The sequence below is a fragment of the Polypterus senegalus genome, chromosome 11, assembly GCF_016835505.1.
Source record: "Polypterus senegalus isolate Bchr_013 chromosome 11, ASM1683550v1, whole genome shotgun sequence".
NCBI classification, from domain to species: domain Eukaryota; kingdom Metazoa; phylum Chordata; class Cladistia; order Polypteriformes; family Polypteridae; genus Polypterus; species Polypterus senegalus.
This window is the reverse complement of record NC_053164.1, coordinates 37929348-37951128: the sequence shown is the minus strand read 5'-3', so window position 1 is coordinate 37951128 and position 21781 is coordinate 37929348. Positions and strand designations below refer to the sequence as shown.

The 21781-nt window shown below is 38.4% G+C and overlaps 1 protein-coding gene across 2 annotated transcripts; it reads right to left on the bottom strand.

The window, feature by feature from the left end:
- Positions 1-807: 807 nt before the first annotated feature.
- tgfa (transforming growth factor, alpha) lies at positions 808-19085 on the bottom strand. 2 transcript variants are annotated; one of them, XM_039768398.1, is made up of 6 exons: positions 18790-19085; positions 13918-13974; positions 11585-11702; positions 7991-8140; positions 7138-7247; positions 808-1425 (listed from the first exon to the last, which is right to left on the bottom strand). In XM_039768398.1, the coding sequence occupies exons 1-6, from the start codon at positions 18827-18829 to the stop codon at positions 1418-1420; spliced, it is 483 nt and encodes a 160-aa protein (XP_039624332.1). In that variant the 5' UTR covers positions 18830-19085; the 3' UTR covers positions 808-1417. The 2 variants fall into 2 exon arrangements, with proteins under 2 accessions (XP_039624332.1, XP_039624333.1); XM_039768399.1 differs by lacking the exon at positions 18790-19085 and adding an exon at positions 14211-14654.
- Between the last annotated feature and the right edge of the window lie 2696 nt (positions 19086-21781).

The following is a 21781-nucleotide window of genomic DNA, read 5'->3' as shown; positions in this document are numbered from 1 at the left end:
TCTACGAGGCAAGTCACTTCCTGCCATCCTGCCAGTAGCATTATGTGTGCACTCCCCTACGGTTCAATCACATAATTTACTTTAACGTTTTAGAAGATTGCTGCATGTCTAGTAAACTCACAATCACTCAAATTTAACATTAACAGATGCTAGGGATATGGCCATGGAGGTTGCTGTGACTTAGTTGGGAGTGATAAAATGAATGTGGTACAAAGGTTTTATGTATTTGTGCAGAAATGAGAGGTGAGGGCTATGGGTGGGAAGGAATTACAGGTGATAAGCAGTGTGCTACTTATAAAAAGTGTGGTGAGATTATGTGTTTCATTTTAATATTTTGGTGAAAACAAATATGCCGTGAAACTGTGAATGTGGTTAGCTATAATATGAAGGTTGTATTAAACAGCTTATTCTAAATTGACGGGTCTCTGACACAGAATGCAGCCCATTATGGTTACCATTGTGCTTTCAGTAAAATTAAGTGGACACGGAACATACAGTGATGCTGCATGTCAGACACGTGCTGGTATGCATCTCCAATACTGTAAGCTACAAGAAGTCTCAAATGTTGCAAGCTGGGAGCCGAGAGCATTGGGTTCTCCCAGGTATGGTTACAAATGTCAAAGTACAAGAATGAAACCATGTTGGAAAAACTGAAGTGAGCTTAAATTTTTAAAAATAAGCTCATAGTTGGAGACACCAGATGAAATTAGCAAATGCTCAGGTCCATTTGAAACCTCAAAACAGGACGATTCCCACTTCTGCCACTAACAAGCATGGACGCAGGTAGATTTTTAATGAAGTGCTTCCAATTGGGTGGGGAGCCAGCAAGTCAACAAATCTGGTTTCTGAATTTAAGTGACTGAGAAGAAACATCGAAAGATGAAACCTCCAAGAGCATCCCGTAGATGTCCATCCAACTATAAAAGGGAGACCATTTCTTGCTGTTCAGGTCCTAGATAGTCAGGAATCACCTTACAGGAACACCTCTTTATGTCCGGTTAGACATCTGTTATGGTTTTACTCTGACCTTCAGAAGGCTTTTTAATTAAAATTCATTAAAAAAAAAAAAAACACAACTAGTGAGAACAGCAGACCTCCATAATCCAGGAATATCATGGTTCGTTCACACTTGGTGCATTCCACCTTGGCTGGGCTCAGAGTACAATTGCCAAGAAACAAAAATGGAGCTAAAAACAGCGCTGCTGAAGAGGACAGCCCCGTGATAGTCATACACTGGGAGTAATGGGGAAAAGGGCACAATACTGGCTTCCTACAGCTCCCTCTTCTCTCCAGAGTCCGTTAAGACACCAAGGACACCAATTAAAATTTCTCTTCGGTTTGTAAAACCAAACTGAAGGTGATGAGGTAAACCTGGAGTTCCACCACTGAGTTGCCATTGACTGGGATGGATAGCCATTCAGACCACTGTAAGACAAAACAGAGTACATACAGCATTAGTATTCTGAGATGCAACCAAAAATGATGGCAAGCACTAAGAGAACCACTTTACTTATGAGATCTAGCAAACCCGTGGAACAACTGTTCAGGACTTAGAAAAGCCATGGATAAATGGGCAGTTTCAACAGAAGCTATAAAATAAATAGTCATCATACATTACATTAAACTGTTCCTGGGTAAGCGAGTAGTATCTGTCCATTACTGTTTGTGGGGTTTTGGCATCAGTCTGTCATGGAAATTGACTCAGCAATGTGCTGCTTAATCTCTTGTCCATAAGCAATGTGATCTAATGGTAGACAGGAATTTGTAAAAACTGATGCTGAATGTTTTTGTGAGTCACATGGACACCTTGGATGTGGATGCCAGATATGACCCACAAGACGTGTTTTATTTTTAGTCACTAGTTCTATTTTGGGCTGATGGTGACGTTTTTCAGTGTAATGTACAACAAAAAATAGACCTTAACCAACCTATGTCCCAAATACTAACTGGAAGAATTGACTTAATATTTAAAACTCCCATCAACTATTTGTTGCTGCTGTCTGATTGCATTTACACCAATACATGAATTAATTCCAACAATGATGCAAACTTTCTTCTTGGCAATCAAAAGAAGAAATGAACAAGTAGGAAAACATCCATTTACAGCATTGGGCAAACATCAGATTGATAACCTCCTTTAGTCTGCTTGATCTCTACCCCCAAAACAAAAAAACAAAACAGTAATATTTAATAATGCACAACCCCTTCTTGACAGTACCAGCATAGTACCAACCGATTCCAAACCCCTCTGAAGCTTCTTGAAGTTAGTTGACTAAACACGTTCAACAGGCGACCTGCAGTGTTAGTAGGTTTTCACTGCAAATGATCAAAAGGCTAATAATAAATGAACCGCATGGAAACCGAGTTCTTGTTTCCTTATCTCTCTGCATAATATATGAATTTGAAAATAACCTGAAATATGAAACATAGCAATGTTGTGTAGTAATACCACAAGACTGTCCGTGAGAGTAAACTTACTCTTTAACTCATTAGTATGTTGCCATTATTCTTTTTCAAAATTTCACACAATTTACATTTAAAAGGTTCAGATGTGAGTTAAAATGAAAATGTGGTGGTTATTTAAAGGGCTCATTGCATGCTGCCACGTTTGGTTACTGCAAATGAACACCCTAATTTTAAAATCACTTTTAAAGCAAGCATAAGACAAAAATCAACACCACAGAAAAACATGTCAGTGGCTTTAAATTGAATGGAAATTAAAGTTACTAAGTTCTGTAAAAAAGCAAAACTCAAATTGTGAGCTCACTCAGAATCAGAAATCTAAAATCTCAAACCATGAAAGGTAGCAGTCTAATTGAATAACCAGTTTGTCTCCAATTCAGAGACTGGTCACTATGAAAACATAAACCCACTGTGACACTGAATTGAATAGTTAGGTTCTAATAACTGCCATATTTACACTGGAATGGTTAGCGGATTTCTAGTTACAGTGCCATCTTTGTGGAGTTTACATATTCTACCCATTGTCACTTGGACATCTTTCAGGCCTCTGGATCTCTCCCACAAGGGACTTGTCTTAGTTGGGCATGGGCTCTACCTTGCTCCTTTTACTTCTGGGATATGCTACAGCTTTCTTATGGCATATTTTTTTTTTTTTAAATATGTCAGTCTAGCGCGTATGGTGTTGTGATGCCATTCTTCTGCAACAAATACCAAATTTTCAAGAAACCACCTTGGGTTGTTCATCCCAAGGATAGCAGACCTTCTGTCATCCTGAGAAAGGAGTAAAGCTCTAGATAGCGTTTAATAACACTAATTTAATTGTGCAAACGATTTTAGCCACAAAGGGCACTGGGCTATTTTAAAATACACAATAACAATAAACCAAAACTCACTCGATAGTAGGCAACAACAGTAAATGCAGACAGCAGTAACTTTTGTCAGTGCAATTATGAAGCAAGGTAACTAACTCTGTGTTGAACATTTCTTGGTAAGGAAGATATAAAATGTGACATCAGCTGCCAAACATCGGCAGTACAGTGGAAGTCAGCTTGAAGACCATGCTGGATCAACAAATCTTTACTTAATGTAAAGAATATTCAACTGTGTAATCTTTTCGACTTCACACTTATTTAGCAATTAACAAGCATAATAAAATAACCATGGTTACTATCACTGTTAAAAGCGTTTCTGCCATATTCCCCCCACACTATATTATAGCCTGAAAGCCTCAAACATTGTGCCATGGCGGCTGGCTCACTTACTTGACTGGGTGTAGATCAGAGTATTACATGAATAAGTCTAATCACAATACCTACCACCAGGAAACAGCAGATGTATGCTGACTGGCCAAGCACCCACAAGCATTACCTGGTATGTCACCACCCAAATATCAGATTGTGATCAGACCTATGCATGCATATTATTTATATAATATATATATATATATATATATATATATATATATATATATATACACAAAAAAAAATTGCCTAGATGCATACACCAATGACTACTGCAAAGATGCAAAGGTAAAACAGCATAATCAACCTGGTCATCTCCCTCTTCTACCACAAGCCTATCTACTTTCTCACATAAAAAGGGCCAAGCTGCAACTAGCCAGATTAGGATATCCCATTTTTGACCTCCTATGAAGCCAGGTTTAGACAAGCACAGTTAAACCTTATTTTCCTCCTGTCTGAAAACAACTATCCTAAGAAGTCTTAATCAGACCAATTACTGAATTAAACCAATTGTAGCGATCAGTATTTTAAATGCCCCAAACTTTGAGATCACTGATTGCAAGGTTTCAGATCCTGCTCTAAACGTAGTGTTTCAAAGAACATTGACAAGTTTATTGTTGACAGTTGGTCATTCTCATTCATCCTTCCTCCAATTTTTCTGCCTCATGTCTGGGGCACTGCTTCATTAAATAATACCCACAAGCAGACAAAAATACAGTATCTGGGAATACAAAGACCCAAAAGGCACGCTTCCAAGTTGCGCCTACAACAACATGAATGAATGCAGTTCTTTCTAAATTCCAAAATTAAATTGATATTTGTTACAAATAATTGTATACCATTTCTTTTATTTTTAGATTGTCCCTAGGAAATATATTTAAACAAAGAAAAATAATAGGCTCTCTGAGGAAGATGAAAGTCACTACTGATTTAATCTCCCTCAACACTTCTCTTCTGCGTCACAAAGTCTTTTGAAAAGGAAAAAAAAAAAAAAAAGGAAACCATGCACAAACATACACATTGGTTATTGCTGGTACTTTTTCATGATGGTGACAAATACACAAAATAGGTAAACCATTAGTCCCCAAATGCAGCTTCAAATATTAATGCAATCAAATATATTGTTAAATATGCATAGTGAAATACGCATTTACAAATAGCCCACACACAACATAAGAGATCTTTGGCACATGCAAAAAAAAAAAAACTTTGCAAAGTGAAGATGCTGTCCAAAATAATGTAATGAAAAGTTTCGAAATATAAAAAAAAAGGTAGTATAAAGAGTAACATACATTTAAATCTAAATCAAAATGTTCTACTTGCTTTGCTGTTAAAACTGTATCAATTCATTTTGGCATGTTTCTGTGCAGTTTTATGTGGAGAAAAAAAAAATGGTTGATGGTTTATTCCCAGCATTTGGGTTAACTTGCCACAGTTCTTTTGCAGACTTGGCCGACTTGCTTGCTTCTGCCTCTCTCCAGGTAATTCTAGATGATGTGGAGATCAGAGATCTGTGGAGACCATACCATCTGATGCACATTTTTTTTTTGCAGAAGATAGTTCTTTATAACCTTGTTCATGTGTTTGGGTCATTGTCCCATTGCAAAATGAAGCTAGGACCAAGTCAGATGTTTCTCTGATGTTATGTTGTGATAGATGAGAATCCCTGTGTACTTCTCATCAATGAGGATTAAATGAAATCTGACCAGAATACCAAATCCATTGCAGAAATACAACCCCAAACCCACATGGAGCCACTGCCATTATAGAGCAGCAGGGGGTTCTATAAGTTCAGAGCTAAAAAGAATGTTGGACTTCTTCCGATTTCTGGGATGTCGGTTTAATTTCTCTTGTCTGCTGCTGTAGTGTTTATTTGGTTTACTACTGTGCGCATCTTCAGAAGACCTTGAAACTCCTCTTTGCCACAAAATATTTACTTATGACAGACCTTCCTGATGCTGGTTGACCACCTTACAGTATATACTGTTGATATGTTAACGTTTGCCAAGGTAAGAACTGATGATTGGAAGGTTAAACTGTCACATCTGCCACACCACCACTCTTTTGTTTAGTTGTCCTATGTCCAGTTTGATTCTTTCTACTCATACTTATTTCAGATAGTTTAATTCAATCAACTTATGTCATTATGTTTGTTATCTTTATTTAATCATTCATCGGGCCATATGGCTATAAATTAATCAAGGTATTACCTGAAAAGTTACTATTACTTTAGTTCTTTTCTTAAATCTTACACAAACATTTTTGTGTTTTGTTAAATTATTTCCGGAAAAATGAACATTTCAAAATCTGAAATTTTCTCCTATTAATACTAATGCAGAAAAATGCATATCTCAGATAAATAGTCTGTCCAAGGCTTTTGCAGAGTGGTTAATATACTGTAAAATTATGCACATGCATTTTAAATATTTTCAATTACCCGAGCAAAGTAAGGTCAAGCCAAGGCTAGTTGTGCAAGAAGGAAAAGAAGAACAAAGCTCCAGTTTATACAGACCCTAGAGGTTATAGCCCTCTGGGGGTACATGGCTTTCCAAAACAGCAAGTCAAATTTGACTGTGCTCCAAGTGTCCAACAGAAAGATCATCGTTTGTGATCAAATAAACGGTACTAACCAGAACAAGGCATGGCTTTTTAGTACAGGCTGTCTGTCTGTTTAATCAAGTAGACTGTCACACACTGTAAACCAAAAATGAAGGCCCGTGAGGTTTTAACCAGTAAGCAGGGCAGTGCACAGCAGGGAGGAGCAAAGCTATAATACAGATGATTTTGTTACAGGCAATGCAGTTCCTCTTGAACAATCATCATTCGCTGACTCCACCCTATCACTACCCTGATAACCTCCAGTTTTCTAAGATGTCACCACTTACTGATTTATCAATTAAAATTCCATATTGCACAAGTGGTTATGCATCTGTGCTAACAACATGCTCATTTTACATAATGAATTTTCCTTTGCATACTTTGTAATGGGCCTTGTTTTCTCTATGTGAGGTGCTAAGAAATAAAAATACACAGGTTAGATTTCTAAAAATATACTTTCTACTGTACCCTGGTTGACAAGTGGAAAAGTTACTATCTTTATCTGGGAATTTCAATGTTTACAGAGGGTCACATAAAATTAAATTTAGCAAAAGCCACTCAATTGCAAACTTGGTCTTTTTTTTGAATGCTAACAGCAATTACCCGATTTTCCTTTATAGCATGCAAACAGAGCAGGACAACAGGTTGCTCGATTGCAAATCCCCTAATCCCTCAATTGCCTGTCCAAATGCATCAATAGTCTGTAATCTGACCTCCGTCTCCCTGCAATTTCTCTGAAACACAAACGGCAAAAAGAGTTTCCAAAGAGGAAGAACTCATGGGGATCTCAATGCATTCCCCTGCCTGGTACTAGTGATGCAATGGCCATCATTACCTGTTTCCGTATGACAGCAGGAAGCTCCACCCTTGAGGAGACCATCTGGTTTCTCATGGCGACAGGTCAAGGCATGGCTCCAACTACAGGTATAGCGTTTCCGACAACAGCTATAAGAGAAAGATGTTATCACCTTGCAAGTTTCATATTAGCACCTGAAGAGCAGAGTGATCCAACCATACTGTATATCCTACCCATTAAAACTCTGAACCTGCACCCTGTTGAAAATACATTGCTCCCACCCTTGCCATACAACTTCTTTATTTCTTATCTGTAGGATTATGAAAACTGATAAGCCACATGACAAACTGAGCATCTGCTAAGAAGACAAGCATGGAGTAAACTTAGTCTGTTAAAGGGATAGATTTCACAATATATTCAGTTTGGATGGATTTTAGGAACAAGAGGATGGTGAAATGAAAATACATAGCTAAAACGTACTGCGCTATTATTGTGCTGATGCCTTTATCCAAAGTGACTTACAACAGAGATACAATTACTTATACTTATTATATATTTTTTCCCCCAGTTGGAGCACAGGTAGGTGATGTGACTTGCTCATGGTCAATCGGCATCAGTAGCAGGATTTGAATCCACAACCAGGGTTGAAATTTGAAAGTCGTAACCACTGTGCCACAGTTCATGTCATCCATTTCTTGAACTTACTTAATTCAGTTCAGTGTTGGGCAGAACTACAGACTATCCTTGTAGCATCACACACAAGGCAGAAACCAACCCTGGACAGGGGAACACACATGGTTTTGCACAAAAGATGAATTTAAAAGATGCCAAACAACCTAACCTGTCAGCCTTTTAGATGTGGAAGGAAAGCAAGAGACTCTACACTACTTACTGAAATAGGACAAGGAGCAGAATGAGCAACACACATCCCACTACTGACACCACGGCCAAGGTGGCAATGGTTTGTTGCTTCTGATTGGTTGCAACTACTGCAAGTAGATCTGCATGTTCACATCGCATTCCAATAAATCCTGGATGACACCTTAAAACATAAGGGAAGATCAAGAAAATAAAGTTAGATGGCTATTACTATGAAACATACAGTATCACACAATAAACACCAAGATAGGAAGCTTGGCTCTGCTGCAGAATCATGCATTACTGTATTGTAGAAGTGAGCAACTCGGGACAAAATACTGCCATTTCCACACTGCCTGATAATGCAGAGATATCAGTAAGCTGAATTGTCAGATAGAAATCTTACTTAAATTTGTGCATAATAATCAAATGCCTGTTTGTATATACAGTATTGGGGTCCTCGTGTTCAATCCTTGAGAGCTGCAGTGACTACAGATTTGGTTACAACCCCATTTCTTAACTCGAGACCAATTACTGCGGCTTAAGCTTGATTTAAATTTCTTGTTAAGATTCTCAACCTTTAATTACTTCTTTTACTCTTAAATAGATGTAGTCAATTTAACTGCTTTGTTTTCCAAACCAGCAACTAATTAACAATGAGATGTGAATAACAAAGAAATCAGCAGTTCAACATATTCCATTTACACCTGTGTACTCATCATTGATGCATCTGCGTTAATAAAATATTTGGAAAGAAGTTGAAGGAGGAAAACAAAATGAAAGACTGAGAATTGCTAATCTATTCTGGGCCACAAAGCACTAGGATAACATTATGAAAAGAGAAAAACCTGCAATGCAAGAATGACTTGACATAGCAGAATGAAGGCACAAACAAGCCATAACATTAAATAACATGTTTTGTTACCAGGAAGGACTGGCTTCAGATTAAAGGAGATTGGAAAAAATGCCTGCAGCCACTGAGGCCCTCAGGAATGAAATCTGAAAACCCACCTAGCCCAGACAGTGTACAGATAAATGCACACAGATTTTAGTCCAATAAATTTAATAAAGATTTTGTTAAAGCACCCCAATAAAACATTAGAGCAATATACAAGATTTACAGCCAATAGAATTTACTCATATAATAAAACCCTAACAAAGATGTTTAGATAGGTCATAGGAAAGTGAGCCAAAAGTTGAATGGGAATAATAAAACCTCTTGACTATATAGACATGTCCTTACTCATTAAGTGAAACTGTCTGGAACAGTAAAAAGCAAAGAACATACATACAAGTGTGCATTTATTAACTGGTGGACATGCAGTACTTATTTTTTCAGTTGTTGCCCAAAGAAAAATTATAATTGTTATTCCAAGGCAAATGGAATCTCAGATGCTAAGCTGAATGCCCTCTCAATAAAGATGTTGAAATGGTAAAGAAGGCAGCACATTCTTGTATTCAATATGCACAAATAAATATTTTTTCAATGTTACTGTATTAAAGCATTACAAATAATACAATTATTGAAAAATAGTTTTAGGAGCCATTATTAAAAATCACAACAGAAGACATGCTAACTATCCACACTGAATGGAATAGTCCCTATTCATCTTTGAATTGTCAGTCAGTCAGTCATTTTCCAACCCGCTATGAATTGTGCTTTTATTTTTCCCTTAATTGCAATTTGATGTTTAAGAAAATAGTTTTGTAGGCTTGCCTGAATAAATGTAATTCAGATACAATAAAGACAGATAGGCAATCAAAATCAACTGAAAGGCAGGGCAAACCGACTAGGGAAATTACATTAAAAATGTACAGACAAAGCACTGTAGAATACATAACTAAGCAGACAAAAACAAATAATGCAAACAACAGCAGCTATAGAAGGTCCTTTTTTTCTGTGGATTACAGCTGGAAATCCATATACTTTATTTAGCAGGATTTGTTTTATAATAATTCAATTAAAAATTGTCAAAGTCACCCATTCTCTACAATTTTCACTTTGGTTACCACCGTTCTTTAAAGAGTACTATCACAATGCATCTTACATATCAAAACCACATACTGTACATTTAAAAACAAACAGTAAATATAATAAGGACTTCTAAAGAGCTTGCTTGATTTTTCGTCAGTTCATATTGGCTACCCGTTACTTCTCAAAGATCTCTCCGAAATGTCAGGAATATCTCAGTCAAGCTTCAATTTGTCATGCTTGCGGTTTTCCAGTTTTTCTATGGCGTGGGTGCACATGCATATAACATACCACGTTTTTGCCAACATAAAAAGGCGATTTGCTGCAGTGTATACGTATCTTAACATAATCGAAGCAGTTGACTGCACTCATTTTGCGATATGAGCACCTAGTGAGAATGCTTTTGTTAGCCATGAGCAGTGATATTCTATTAATGCACAAGTCATTGTGACACATAGATGAGGCTGAAAAATGTGTTTCAGTGGCCTGGGTCAACCCATGAGTCATTTATTTTGAGGCAAAATAGCTTTGGCACACGTGAAGGTAACTGTATGTGGTGAATGGACTGTTGGTAAAGGAAGAGTCCCACGATACCAAAAACATTGATATCTCGATGATGGGTCTGTCACAGACTCTTGATGATGGTCTAGAGCAGGGGTCCTCAGTCATGGCCCTGAAGTGGCTGCAGGTTTTTGCTTCATCCCAATTGCTTAATAAGAAGCACTTATTGCTCAAGTAACACTTCTGCTTCACTTTAATTGTCTCCCTCATTAAGATTTTGAACCCTTATTTCTTATTTTAGTCTTAAACAGTTGTATTCTTGGTTTTTAATTGCTTCTAATTAGCAATAACATGCAAATAAAAGATAGCAGCATTTCTCCATTTAGCTTTATTTACACCTGTGTATTTATCATGCACTATTTGGTTTAATTAAATACTTGGAAGAAAAGTGAAGAGAAAAAAGTGAAGGACTGAGAATTATTCTTCCATTTTAGCTTTCAAATTATTTGGATGATATTCTTAGAAAGGGGAAGAAAATCTAGGATATGAGAATGACCAGACATAGCAGAGTTAAAGCAATAACAAGCCAAGAAATTTAATTATTGGAAAGAATTGCTTTCTAATTAAGTAACCAAGTGAAAACAAAAACCTGAAGCCACTGCGGCCCTCCAGGACTGCAACTGAGGACCCCTGGCCTAGAGCTAAAACGACTGGAGAAAAAAATACCAAACTCGAAACTTAAGCCTGTTATGAGATGACAATGTGATGATTAGTTTATGAATCAAATCATGCAAGAGATAAAGGCACTCTAAAGGAATTCTCAAATACCTTAATTCCATAATTAACTATGAATTGCTATCGTAATGACCTATTTTATAATCAGAAAGATAAGCATCAGAGCGGTAAATAATTATCAAAGTGTAGCAGAAACATTTGGGTAACTTGAATAGTTAAAAACTACAGTAGCTGGGCAGACAAATGGAAGGATGCAAAGAAAAAGCAAGGAATAATCTGGAAGAACAGATCAACAGAAAACAAATCAGTAGAAAAACTTCATATAAAGAAGAACATTTAACTGAACACGTTTTATGAAAGAACACACAAACAAGTGTAAACAGAACAGCCATAAGAGACTGCAAGAACAGGTGATCTTACACGCAAGCAGGGGTGTCTTCCAAAACCAGGAAGCGGCAGGTACCATGGAAACAGAACTGGCTGTGGGAATCAGGGCAATCATCAAAGTGTGAGCGGAAAGCTGCTGCTTGAGGAGGACCTACAAGCCAAGAAAATGAGTTATCAGAACCACCCAGAAGACAACAAAGGTAACTGTGTTACTGGCTATCAGCCGTCAGATACTCATTTGTTCAAGTTTACAAACATGTATTAACAGTATGCTGGGATTTGGATTTGCATATTACCCACTGACTGAGTGACAGTAGTGTAACACAATGAATACATCAGAAACAAAGAAACATACATTCATGAAGCTATAAATACAAAGAGCTGTTGAATAGCATTATATCCCAAATATAAAAATGGTGCCAAAATCTAATGGTCCTAGTGCTAATTATCCTGAATCACTTGATGGCTGGAAGAGGGAGGAAAATGGTTATTTACGATGGCTGAATGCTTTTAATAATGTTGTTTGTCTTCCTAAAACCATTTGTGTAGTGTATGTACAGAATGGTGCATCACTAATTTTGTGAGCCATCTTTGAGTTCTGCACCGAGTAGGTGCAATACCAGGATGTTATGCAGCCTCAGAGGGTGGACTACATTGTAAAACTAAAGAAACTGGTGATATTAAGTGGGGGCATCCAAAGGAATTGCACAGCCTTCCTGACAACAGCCAAGATGTGCTGTGTCCACTTCAGGTCAGCGATGGCGATCTCTAAGAATTTAAAGCTGTGAATGCTCTCCACAGCATCCCCTCTCATGCAGACAGGGCTGTGGTCTGCCTCCTGAAGTCTGTGACCAGCTCTTTGGTTTTGCTGACATTAAGAAAAAGATTGTTTTCTTGGCACTACTGTGCCCTAAGGCAAACACTAAATCCTCTGAAAGAAATCATAAGGCCACTGTCACCTCCACCCATGAAAGGCTAGCCTTAATATGTGACTGAAACATACTTAACTAACTTCCACCTATCCACCATTTTTATTTATTTTTTAAGCACAGGGTTGTAGGGTGCTTCATCCTGGCAGCTGTGAGTGCAAGAACCAAATCTGAATGAGATGTTAGTCCTTCACAAAGAATGTAACACCAATGGTCACCACACCATCTAACAAGAATTTGACTGCAAAAGGAAACCCACCTAATACATTAGGAGAACATGCAACCCCCTTACCCCTTTATGGCTCCAAGTTGAAACAGAACCTTAAAGCCTCTGCCATACATTTTCCAGAATTTAATCCTTTACAAAATTCCCTTACAACTAGTATTGTAACTTGTACTTCAGTAATTTGGGTTCAATTACCAGTTTGATTAGGATTTATGCTGAGTTTGAACCCGTTCTCCATGTTCAGAAGAGGTTTCTCCAGGTACCTCCCAAACCCTAAAGATATGAGGTCATGGTAACTGCCAAGTCTAAATGGAGCATACAGCCCTGTTCATGTGGGTTTTCTCCAGGTACCTGAGTCTTCTCCCACACCTAAAATAAGTGCACATTAGACGATTTAAGATTGGTGTGTGACCAGAGATGAACGTGCATTCCATCCACTGTTGGGACTTAACTTGTCAGTACTGGGTTTCTGGTAAGTTAAAACTCCCTACTGTCCTAAACTAAAAAACATGCTCTGAAAATGATTGATAATTTAATTCAAACATGATTAATATATTATATTTCATCATTAATTATGGTAAATGCATACATCATTGCAATGATCTTGCACCTCATGCATTAGGATAGGCTCTGGCCTAAGCAAACCTGAGAAGGAGGAAGAGAAAGATGCCACAGCATATATTTCAAAGAGGCTTTTAAAACTCACATTTCACTGCCAGCTCATCATCAGAGAAGAGTTTTTTTCATTCACATAGCTGTCATACTTTTGGATTTGCATATTGTTTCCTGATCTTCACCCTGCCTTTTTCAATCCCAATTTCCTTACCGTATGTTTACTACCCAGAGGCTAAACATTCTAACTACCTGACTAGTCATTATTATAAATCAGTTTGAAGTTTGTTTCTTTAAGCAGGAAAAAAGTTAGATTTCATTTCAGGATTTACCCTTGAAAAGAAAATAAAGTCCAAAGCTTCATGCGTTTGCAACATACTATGTTTTGATTGAATTTCTGAGAAATGAAGATTTAAACGCTGACATTATGAACATTATGTAGAGTCGCAGATTTAAAAAAAAAAAAACAAAAAAAAACAGCACAAGAAATGGGTGAAAAAAGGCCATAATCTACGTCTGGGTCCCAAAGTGGCTCCTCTCTCCTCTGGCTGTATGCATATGGAAGAATAGAAGCCTGGAGAAAATGCATGGGGACTTACGCTTCATTTCTGCTGTGGTGCTGTTCTCAAATCCCAGGGCCACAGTTAACAGGAAGCCTGAAAAAAAAAAAGAGTGCAAACCAAATTAACAGTGCGAAAAGGGAAAACGTCCAGCATGGGTCACCATCTCTCTCTCTCTCTCTCTCTCTCCCCTGTGCGCCTAACAACCTCTCACACCCTCGGCACCGCGTGTACAGAAAGCAAGCAAAAAAACAAACTTGACACCTCCTGGAATAGTCATGCAGGAAGGTAAAATGAGCCTCAGGGCTCATGAGAACAGGCTCTGAACTCACCTGTGGCCTGACTGTGTTTACCGCAGCCTGCTGCCAAGACGAGTTTGAGTGCGTAAAGTGCTTTATGACTCCAAACCCTTCGCCGAGCGCGCGCCCTCGCGCGCGGGCGGGAGATCAAAGGACGTCGCACTTCCGCTGCCTGGCTGATTGGTAAGTTACCTGCGGTTTTCTGTCCCTTTCTCTCTGCCTGCACCGCCACGTTTTAATGCAATTGTAAGTGGAGAAAAATGCCCTTTAAAGGTTAACGAATGCGCAAATGATCGATTCTTGGGTTTGCGAGAAAAAACAAAATGTTTCCTTTAAGTGTATGAGTGTTATGTGGTCGCCCGGGGGTTGACTTAACAATCATCGCTACTTTGATCACATAAATTCCTCTCGTCCTAACTTTCTTAGTTAGGCAATTACAGCCCAATCAAAGGAAACGCCGTGCAGTGTGACAAAACAGGATGCGTCCTGCAATCTTCCCGGTTTGTCTCCAACCATGCTATTTTTTTTCTTTATATCTACACAATACTTTCGGAATTATCGATCGATCGATCTTTACAGGTGACGGCGCTTTGGGATCATCCGCTGAAATGGACCAAGTCCGTTTTAAGATTCTGGACTACAAGGTAGAGATGGAATATTCAATGGCAGGGATTTCGCGTCCCCTGCCTTCCTATCACAGTCCATAGAAGGGCTTTTACGGAACTTGAGAGTCAAACAGGTTGATAAAATGTGCAAATTATTTGGGCTAGTTTTAAAAGGTCTAAGCGAGTAAAACATCGATTTGGCGTAGTGATGTTTTGGAACTGAAACGTTCCGAACTTCACGGTGTAAAGACACCTTCTGACACTTAACATCGCGATTAATACACCGGGTGGGGGACCATTAACCCCGCTTGGGAATTTTTACAGTACCTGACAACTGACTGGCGTCCCATTACAATGTAGCTGTTTTTCCTGTCTGACACCACTGAACGACATAATTTAGAAAGAAAACAGAATAAAGGTGGGGTTGGCTGTATGTGTGTTTGACAGGGATTGGTTGCCCTATGTCAAACAGTGCTAGAATAGACCCTGGGCAACCCCTTCACTAAGGGGATACGGATAAATAAAAATATACTCTTATAAAGTAGGGATTGCTTGTCCCTTGTGGCCGACAGGCTCCAGCTTCCCTGCTACTTAGCCCTGTACAGAGCGATTAGGTAAATGGATGGATGGACAGTCTGACTTTTCCATCAAAATGCACATTGGTAATCATATCTCCAGGTATTCTGTGAACTAACTTTCCAGTATTATTTGTGGTGGATCAATTTATTTGTGGGATGCATGGTCGGTATAGTTTTTAATGTAAATACCGTAACATACAGAATATTTTAGTTCAACACATTCTGACAGTCTGAGTTAAATGTCTCGTACATATTAGTGTGAAAACAGAACAGTTTTATGAGCTATGATATAATTAATAAAAGGGAAAATATGATTAATTCTAGGAGCTTGTCCGTTCACATATACGTGGCTTTTCAGTCATGGTAGTTTTCATAGGACGGCATGGTGGTGAGACCTGGGTTCAAGTACCAAGTGTTCCCTGCATTACGTTTGCATGTTCTTCACATGTTCACATGGGTTTCCTCCAGACATGCAGGTCTGCCAAATTGGTCTCTGGTGTGAGTGTTGACCCTGCTTCGCACTGGCGCCTTGCCCGTGGATTGTTCCTGCCTTGTGCCCGATGCATGATGGGACAGGCTCCAGCTTCCTCAAAACCCTGTTCTGGATTAGAATTTTTCCAAGTTTAAGGTTTTGAATATGGTATTAATACATTTTAATATTTTCTAAATCTGGCGTGTATTTTAGTTTACTCTCTTTAGTTACATAAGTTCATTAAATGTACCCAGAAAAAAACAGATTTCAGTTCGAAATTAGCTTGTTTATTTAATGCAAATTAAACTTTTTTTTTTTAACCAAGCTGCTCTCTCTGTGTTATGCCCTGCTGTATCAAAAATATTTCATTCATCTTCTTCCCACAGAAGTCCATTACTTGATGATTGACTATACATATTTTACACTGCAACGTGAGAAATTATTAAGTTTGTTCTCAGTTCACTTACGTTAATCGCATCTACATTTTGTACCGGGAAGACTTATTGTCTTTCCCCGGCTGCTTACCATCTGAAGACTGAGACCTTCTGTTATAGCGCCTGACCCAGCAGATTCAGGCAAAAACCTTAACGCGTCTCTAATAAGTCAGAGCAACGAAAAAAACGGATCTTATCTAACAATATTTAGTTTATATAGTGCATTTAGTTTGTATAATTACAATGGAACATAAAAAAAACATAATTGAAGTGCAAAAAGAAATTAATATAACGAATGCCAAATATATCCTACGTAAAAAAACAACACAGTATATGGTGGGCCTATGGGATCTGATACGCATATTTTGAAAAACGGCACTAAATTTGACAGTTTATTTTCGGGAACAGTAAACGGGGACTCGTGCCACCGATATTGGGTAAAACATGGATGCGCTTAAGAGACGGAAACAAGGGCGTGTTTCGTATATTGAAGTACAATACCGAGTTACATAACTGAAACAGACAGCTTTCAAGACTATATGGGACAGTTTAAATATTAGCTGACCGAACGGGTGGATCTGCTGAATGCTCTCCTTGTGTGTAACATACTGTACATTAGAGATTAGCATCTAAAGAACGTACTGCGGAGTTTATTTCATTTGAAACCCGTAGGGTCCTAAGTTTATTTTCCCACCACAGTTCACGAACAAGATGGGCCGAGCCCATTTGCAATCTTTTCAGTATACGAAAAAAACCCCAGAATATTAGGAAATAAAATATATATATATATATATATATATATATATATATATATATATATATATATATATATATATATATATATATATGAGAGAGAGAGAGAGAGAGAGACTGGGATATTAATATTTTAGCGAGAATTAAATGCACTTAATCGGAAGATAATTTCTGATTAGGCGTGTCAAAAACTCGTTACGTTGATCCTTTAAAATGATTTTCAACGATTCATCTTGTTTAATGTCTTCTGTTTTTTCAATTTATCAAAATCAAATAACATTCCATAGAAGCAAGTCAAGTTTTACAAAACTAGGTTCGAAACAAATCAACCACCACCGAGAAACGTCTTCTATTTTTCCTTACTAAAAAACAGTTGCATCCAGAATTTGGGTAAAATTTGCTGCATGTTCGTTCTTGTTGCCCACTGAATGAATCATCAATGATGAGCATTTTACAAGGAATGTTAAATAAGAGTTAACCCAGTCGATAATGTAACCGGATACAGAGATTAAAAATGTGACACTTGAGTTATCATAACGTCAACAGTGTGGAGCAACGGGATTAATCGCGTTTGCGGACTCGGGATCGTTTAACTCAGTCACACTCGGACGGGTGAGAGTGAATGCAAAGGCCTAAAAATCGACAATGAAAAACTGTTACCAGCTTTTAAATACGGAATAAAAAGTTCTCCTCACATTCTTAAAAATAACGGTTCTTTATTGGCCAGTCAATGGTTTGCGTGGTTCCTCGTAGAACCATCGCTTAATAAAGAACCATTTCATTCTAGCAGGGGTTCTTTGGGCTTTGAGAAGTTTCCTAATATGGAGAGTGCACAAGACCTTTAATGTATATTAATCGACCTAGCAAGATACTGACAGATTAAGAAAACATAGGTCATTGTATGCAGCAAGAGACCTTTTAAAATCAGTAAGCTACAAATCTGTTGTATTCCATACGTTGTGATTTATAGAACTTGTAGTGGATCTAAATAAAATGATTTTTATGTAACCTTCACGTGGCTGGAACTTTTGGGGACTAATCATAGTTTCCCTATACAGTATCATCGCTCTGAAGACAGGTTTTGAACCTTTATTTTTAAGAATATAGAAGCAGCAGCAGCACTGCTTTCGGTTTCTGCGTTAAATGCAGCATGCGAGACCAAACTTTTATGTAAGTGAGGTCCTGCACATTTTTCTTTTAGCCGAATGCACGGTTTCGTGACCAGGACAACTATAACGTTCTCTCTGGTTGCCATACCTACATGGCACAAATCCCCATCCTATGTAATGGAAGCGCTAGTATTATTTCTTCGTTAATTTTCTTCTTGCTTAGTCAAGAGGATCAGACGTAAACTCTTAAGCAACCGGCAATATGTGATCTAAGACTTCTTTATTTCTAAACTTATTAAAACCGGTCAGTGTTTGCTTTAAGGTTAGGGTATAGAGTGAAGGCAGTGGAGGAGCCGTAAGGCCCTCGGTGGCATTTTGAGTCCCGACTGCACTGCATAACTCGTACGAAGTGCGTATCCTTTCATTAAACTATACTCTCGAAACTACTGGAAAGGATCTCCACATGAACACCTACGTGTGTTTTCTCTGAAAGTCCTCTTTATCTCTTTCACTACTGCCATAGAGAGTCTTATATTAAATATCTAGGTTCGACTAGAGAAGAGTATCTGCTCGTATAGCTGGTTATTTTTCTGTAGGTTTCCTTCGAGGGAGGTCACAGGTGCATCCTCTGCACGTTCTCAGTAGTAGCGGGTGATCTTACCTATTAATACAAGAAGGGTTTCCTCCACTGCACCCCGCATGTTGAAATGCAAAGTGTATTAATTCCTTGGTCAGCTATCCAAAATCCGTACACCGATATGGCTGTCCCGTCGCTTTCACTCCAGTGCTACCCAAGAGTGATCTCTGTAGTTTCGTGGTCTTTTTCGTTACAGGGTCCCTGCCCCAGTTTCCACTGTCCGGTGTGCTGCGGGTTGATGAGCTCTCACACTCCTGCTTCGCTGATGCTGCGCCTCTGGCTTCCAGAGCATTGCTATGGAGCGTCTGTGACCCGGCAGGCAGAAATGGGCTCTGGCGTGCTCGCCTCTGCCTGTTATTTAACCCCCTCCAGGCCCCGGCAGAACTCATGACAGGTGAGCTCCGCCTTTCCCGCCCCTGCCTCAGCTCACCTACCGACTAAACCGCAGACTATGACAGGCGGTCACCTTGACACATTAAAGGCATGTACGAACGGTTTCAGGGTGCAGTCCCAAGAGGAGAGGCGTGACTTTTGGCACTGCCATTTATACAAAGAGAGTCATCGCAGCGAGATATTAGAGCCCCCTTTTAAATTCAGATAATAGATAATTCCTTTACTTCGGCGATTTTCATCCTCTCTCCATCCATCTGCCCGGCCAGACATTCATCCCTATAGAACCTTAAGCAGTTATTATTTCCACTATAGTGTTGCACAATTTAATATCATTTGTTTAATTGTTATCAGAAACTACCAGGCTTCCGTCTTCGTGTAAAATGGAAGAAATTTCATCATCACATCACCAATGTCGCTATTTAGTTTTATCATATTGGTGCTAAAGATGTATTATTTCAGACTTAAGATGTTTAAACTACTTATTACTTGGTTGACACTTTTATCTAAGGCGACTTACAACATTTGAGATATAATTGGTTACACGTATTTTTCTTCTTCGATTGGAGCGCTGGCAGGTGAAGTGACTTGCTCATGGTCACACAGTGTCGGTATTTGAACGTCCAAATCTTCTGCCGTTTCAGACATTTCTTCAAATGTTATCCATATCTTTGCAACGTGCACCCTAGAAAAAACCGGACTCATGTCCTTTGCTGGTCGTGACATTCCCGGATTGTTCTCCACACAAGCACACAATAGACCAGGAAACAGCAAAGGGATTCGCTACGTTATAGATGTGCACGTTTCCTACTGCCAACCGTAGGAGGAAAAAAAATCTTAAAACCATACAGGTTTCAACACAAATTTCAAAAGATGAGTAACTAAGACAGCCAACCAATCCAAGCGTATTTAACAGGGCAGCGAACGGTAAGACACATTTCGGCTTCAAGGACTGAGCACCAGTCTGCATGCGGATCTCACGCCCGGAGCGCACCCCTGACTGGACACCCTTAATCAAAAAATTACCGAAATTCGTTTTGCAGTCACACTTCAGAATTTGCTCACACTTTACCATTTTGGTACCCCCATGAACCTTTTGCACTGCATGCCAGGTGTTACAAATAGTGCAGAAGAGAACATTAATGTTTCGCTAGAAGTCGCCACAGTTTTGGAATCGAACTACTGCGGTCCAAACATTTTAAAGCAGAACTGCTACTTGCTGCCTGCTTGATTACTTTTTTAAACTAACTTTTCTAATCCCAAGGATCGCAATGCGCAAACAGCTAATAAGTACATACGAAAAGGATTTAGATCTATCTATCTATCTATCTATCTATCTATCTATCTATCTATCTATCTATCTATCTATCTATCTATCTATCTATCTTTTTCCAGTAATACGCAAGGTTTACGAGGTACCGTTTCCCAGGCTTTCAGATTTCTCATTTCAGCCTGCGTGCTTTTGTCTAGCGAGCTGATCGCATCAACTGAAAGTCCAAAATCCACTCTAAAACGGCTCAGAATGAGCATCCCGGTTAATAGGATCCGATTATTTCAAACTGGATGGCCATTTCACCACGTGTTTCGATTTCAGTTTAAATGGCGCCCTCCGACGTTCATTAAGTGAATTTGATTCTCTGTTCTGTAAAAGTAAAAACCATGTAAGAAAAAGGAGCCTGAGAACCCAACCTACGCCGTTTAACTCGTTAAAATATTATATTCTAAACAGAATGGAAAACAGTCCAGTGGATACATTTATGTTAGAATTAAAACCTAACATTTTATAATGATGTTCATTTTTACTGTAAGGCTTTCGGAAAGTGACCTGTGTGGAATGCGATTGGTTAAATCTGAATAAAGTTTTCAAACCACGTTATCGCTTATGCGATCGAGGCATTTTATTTTATTTCTTGATTATTTTTCTTAAGTATTTTAAATTTGTTTTTCTCCTGAATCTTCTTTAGGATTATAATGGTTTGACATGACTCATTTTAATTTAAATCTTTACATGAAGAAAACCTGTGTATAGAATTTGACGTGTGCAGCATTACTGAGAAACCTACTGTGGTTGTTTATTTTTCTGTATTGAAATGTTTTAAATGTAATACAAGTTGTGATATAGTTTATATTCAATTAGCTGTGTTACCCAGACGGGTTGAAATCTAAGTAATGTAGATCTCAGAGTTACCATTTGCAGTGAATCATCTGTTGGAATACATTTTGTAATATATGTAGTAATAACAAGCATTGCATTTTCATTCCAACAAATGGCACATCACAAACATTTCTAGTAATAACCTGTATTACTAACCACGTTTGTTATGTTCCGCCTGTTGGAATGACCATTGTAATGCGTTTTATAACTGTGATGTGCCATTTGCTGGAATAACTGAGACACAGCAATCAAACTGGCACACGGACCCTTAAATTTAAATAATTTTACTAGAATCATTCATCTAGGCAAACAAATCTCAGTGTATGTTTGCAAGGTGTCTCTATGTATTTTCACAGCTGTATACTTCCTTTCACTCCTTGCTTTTCAAGTCTTGTACTGTAATCCTGTCACAACATACAGTAAGTATGGCTTATCATTGCAATTCTGGAGGATAATCAAAACTTATTTTCT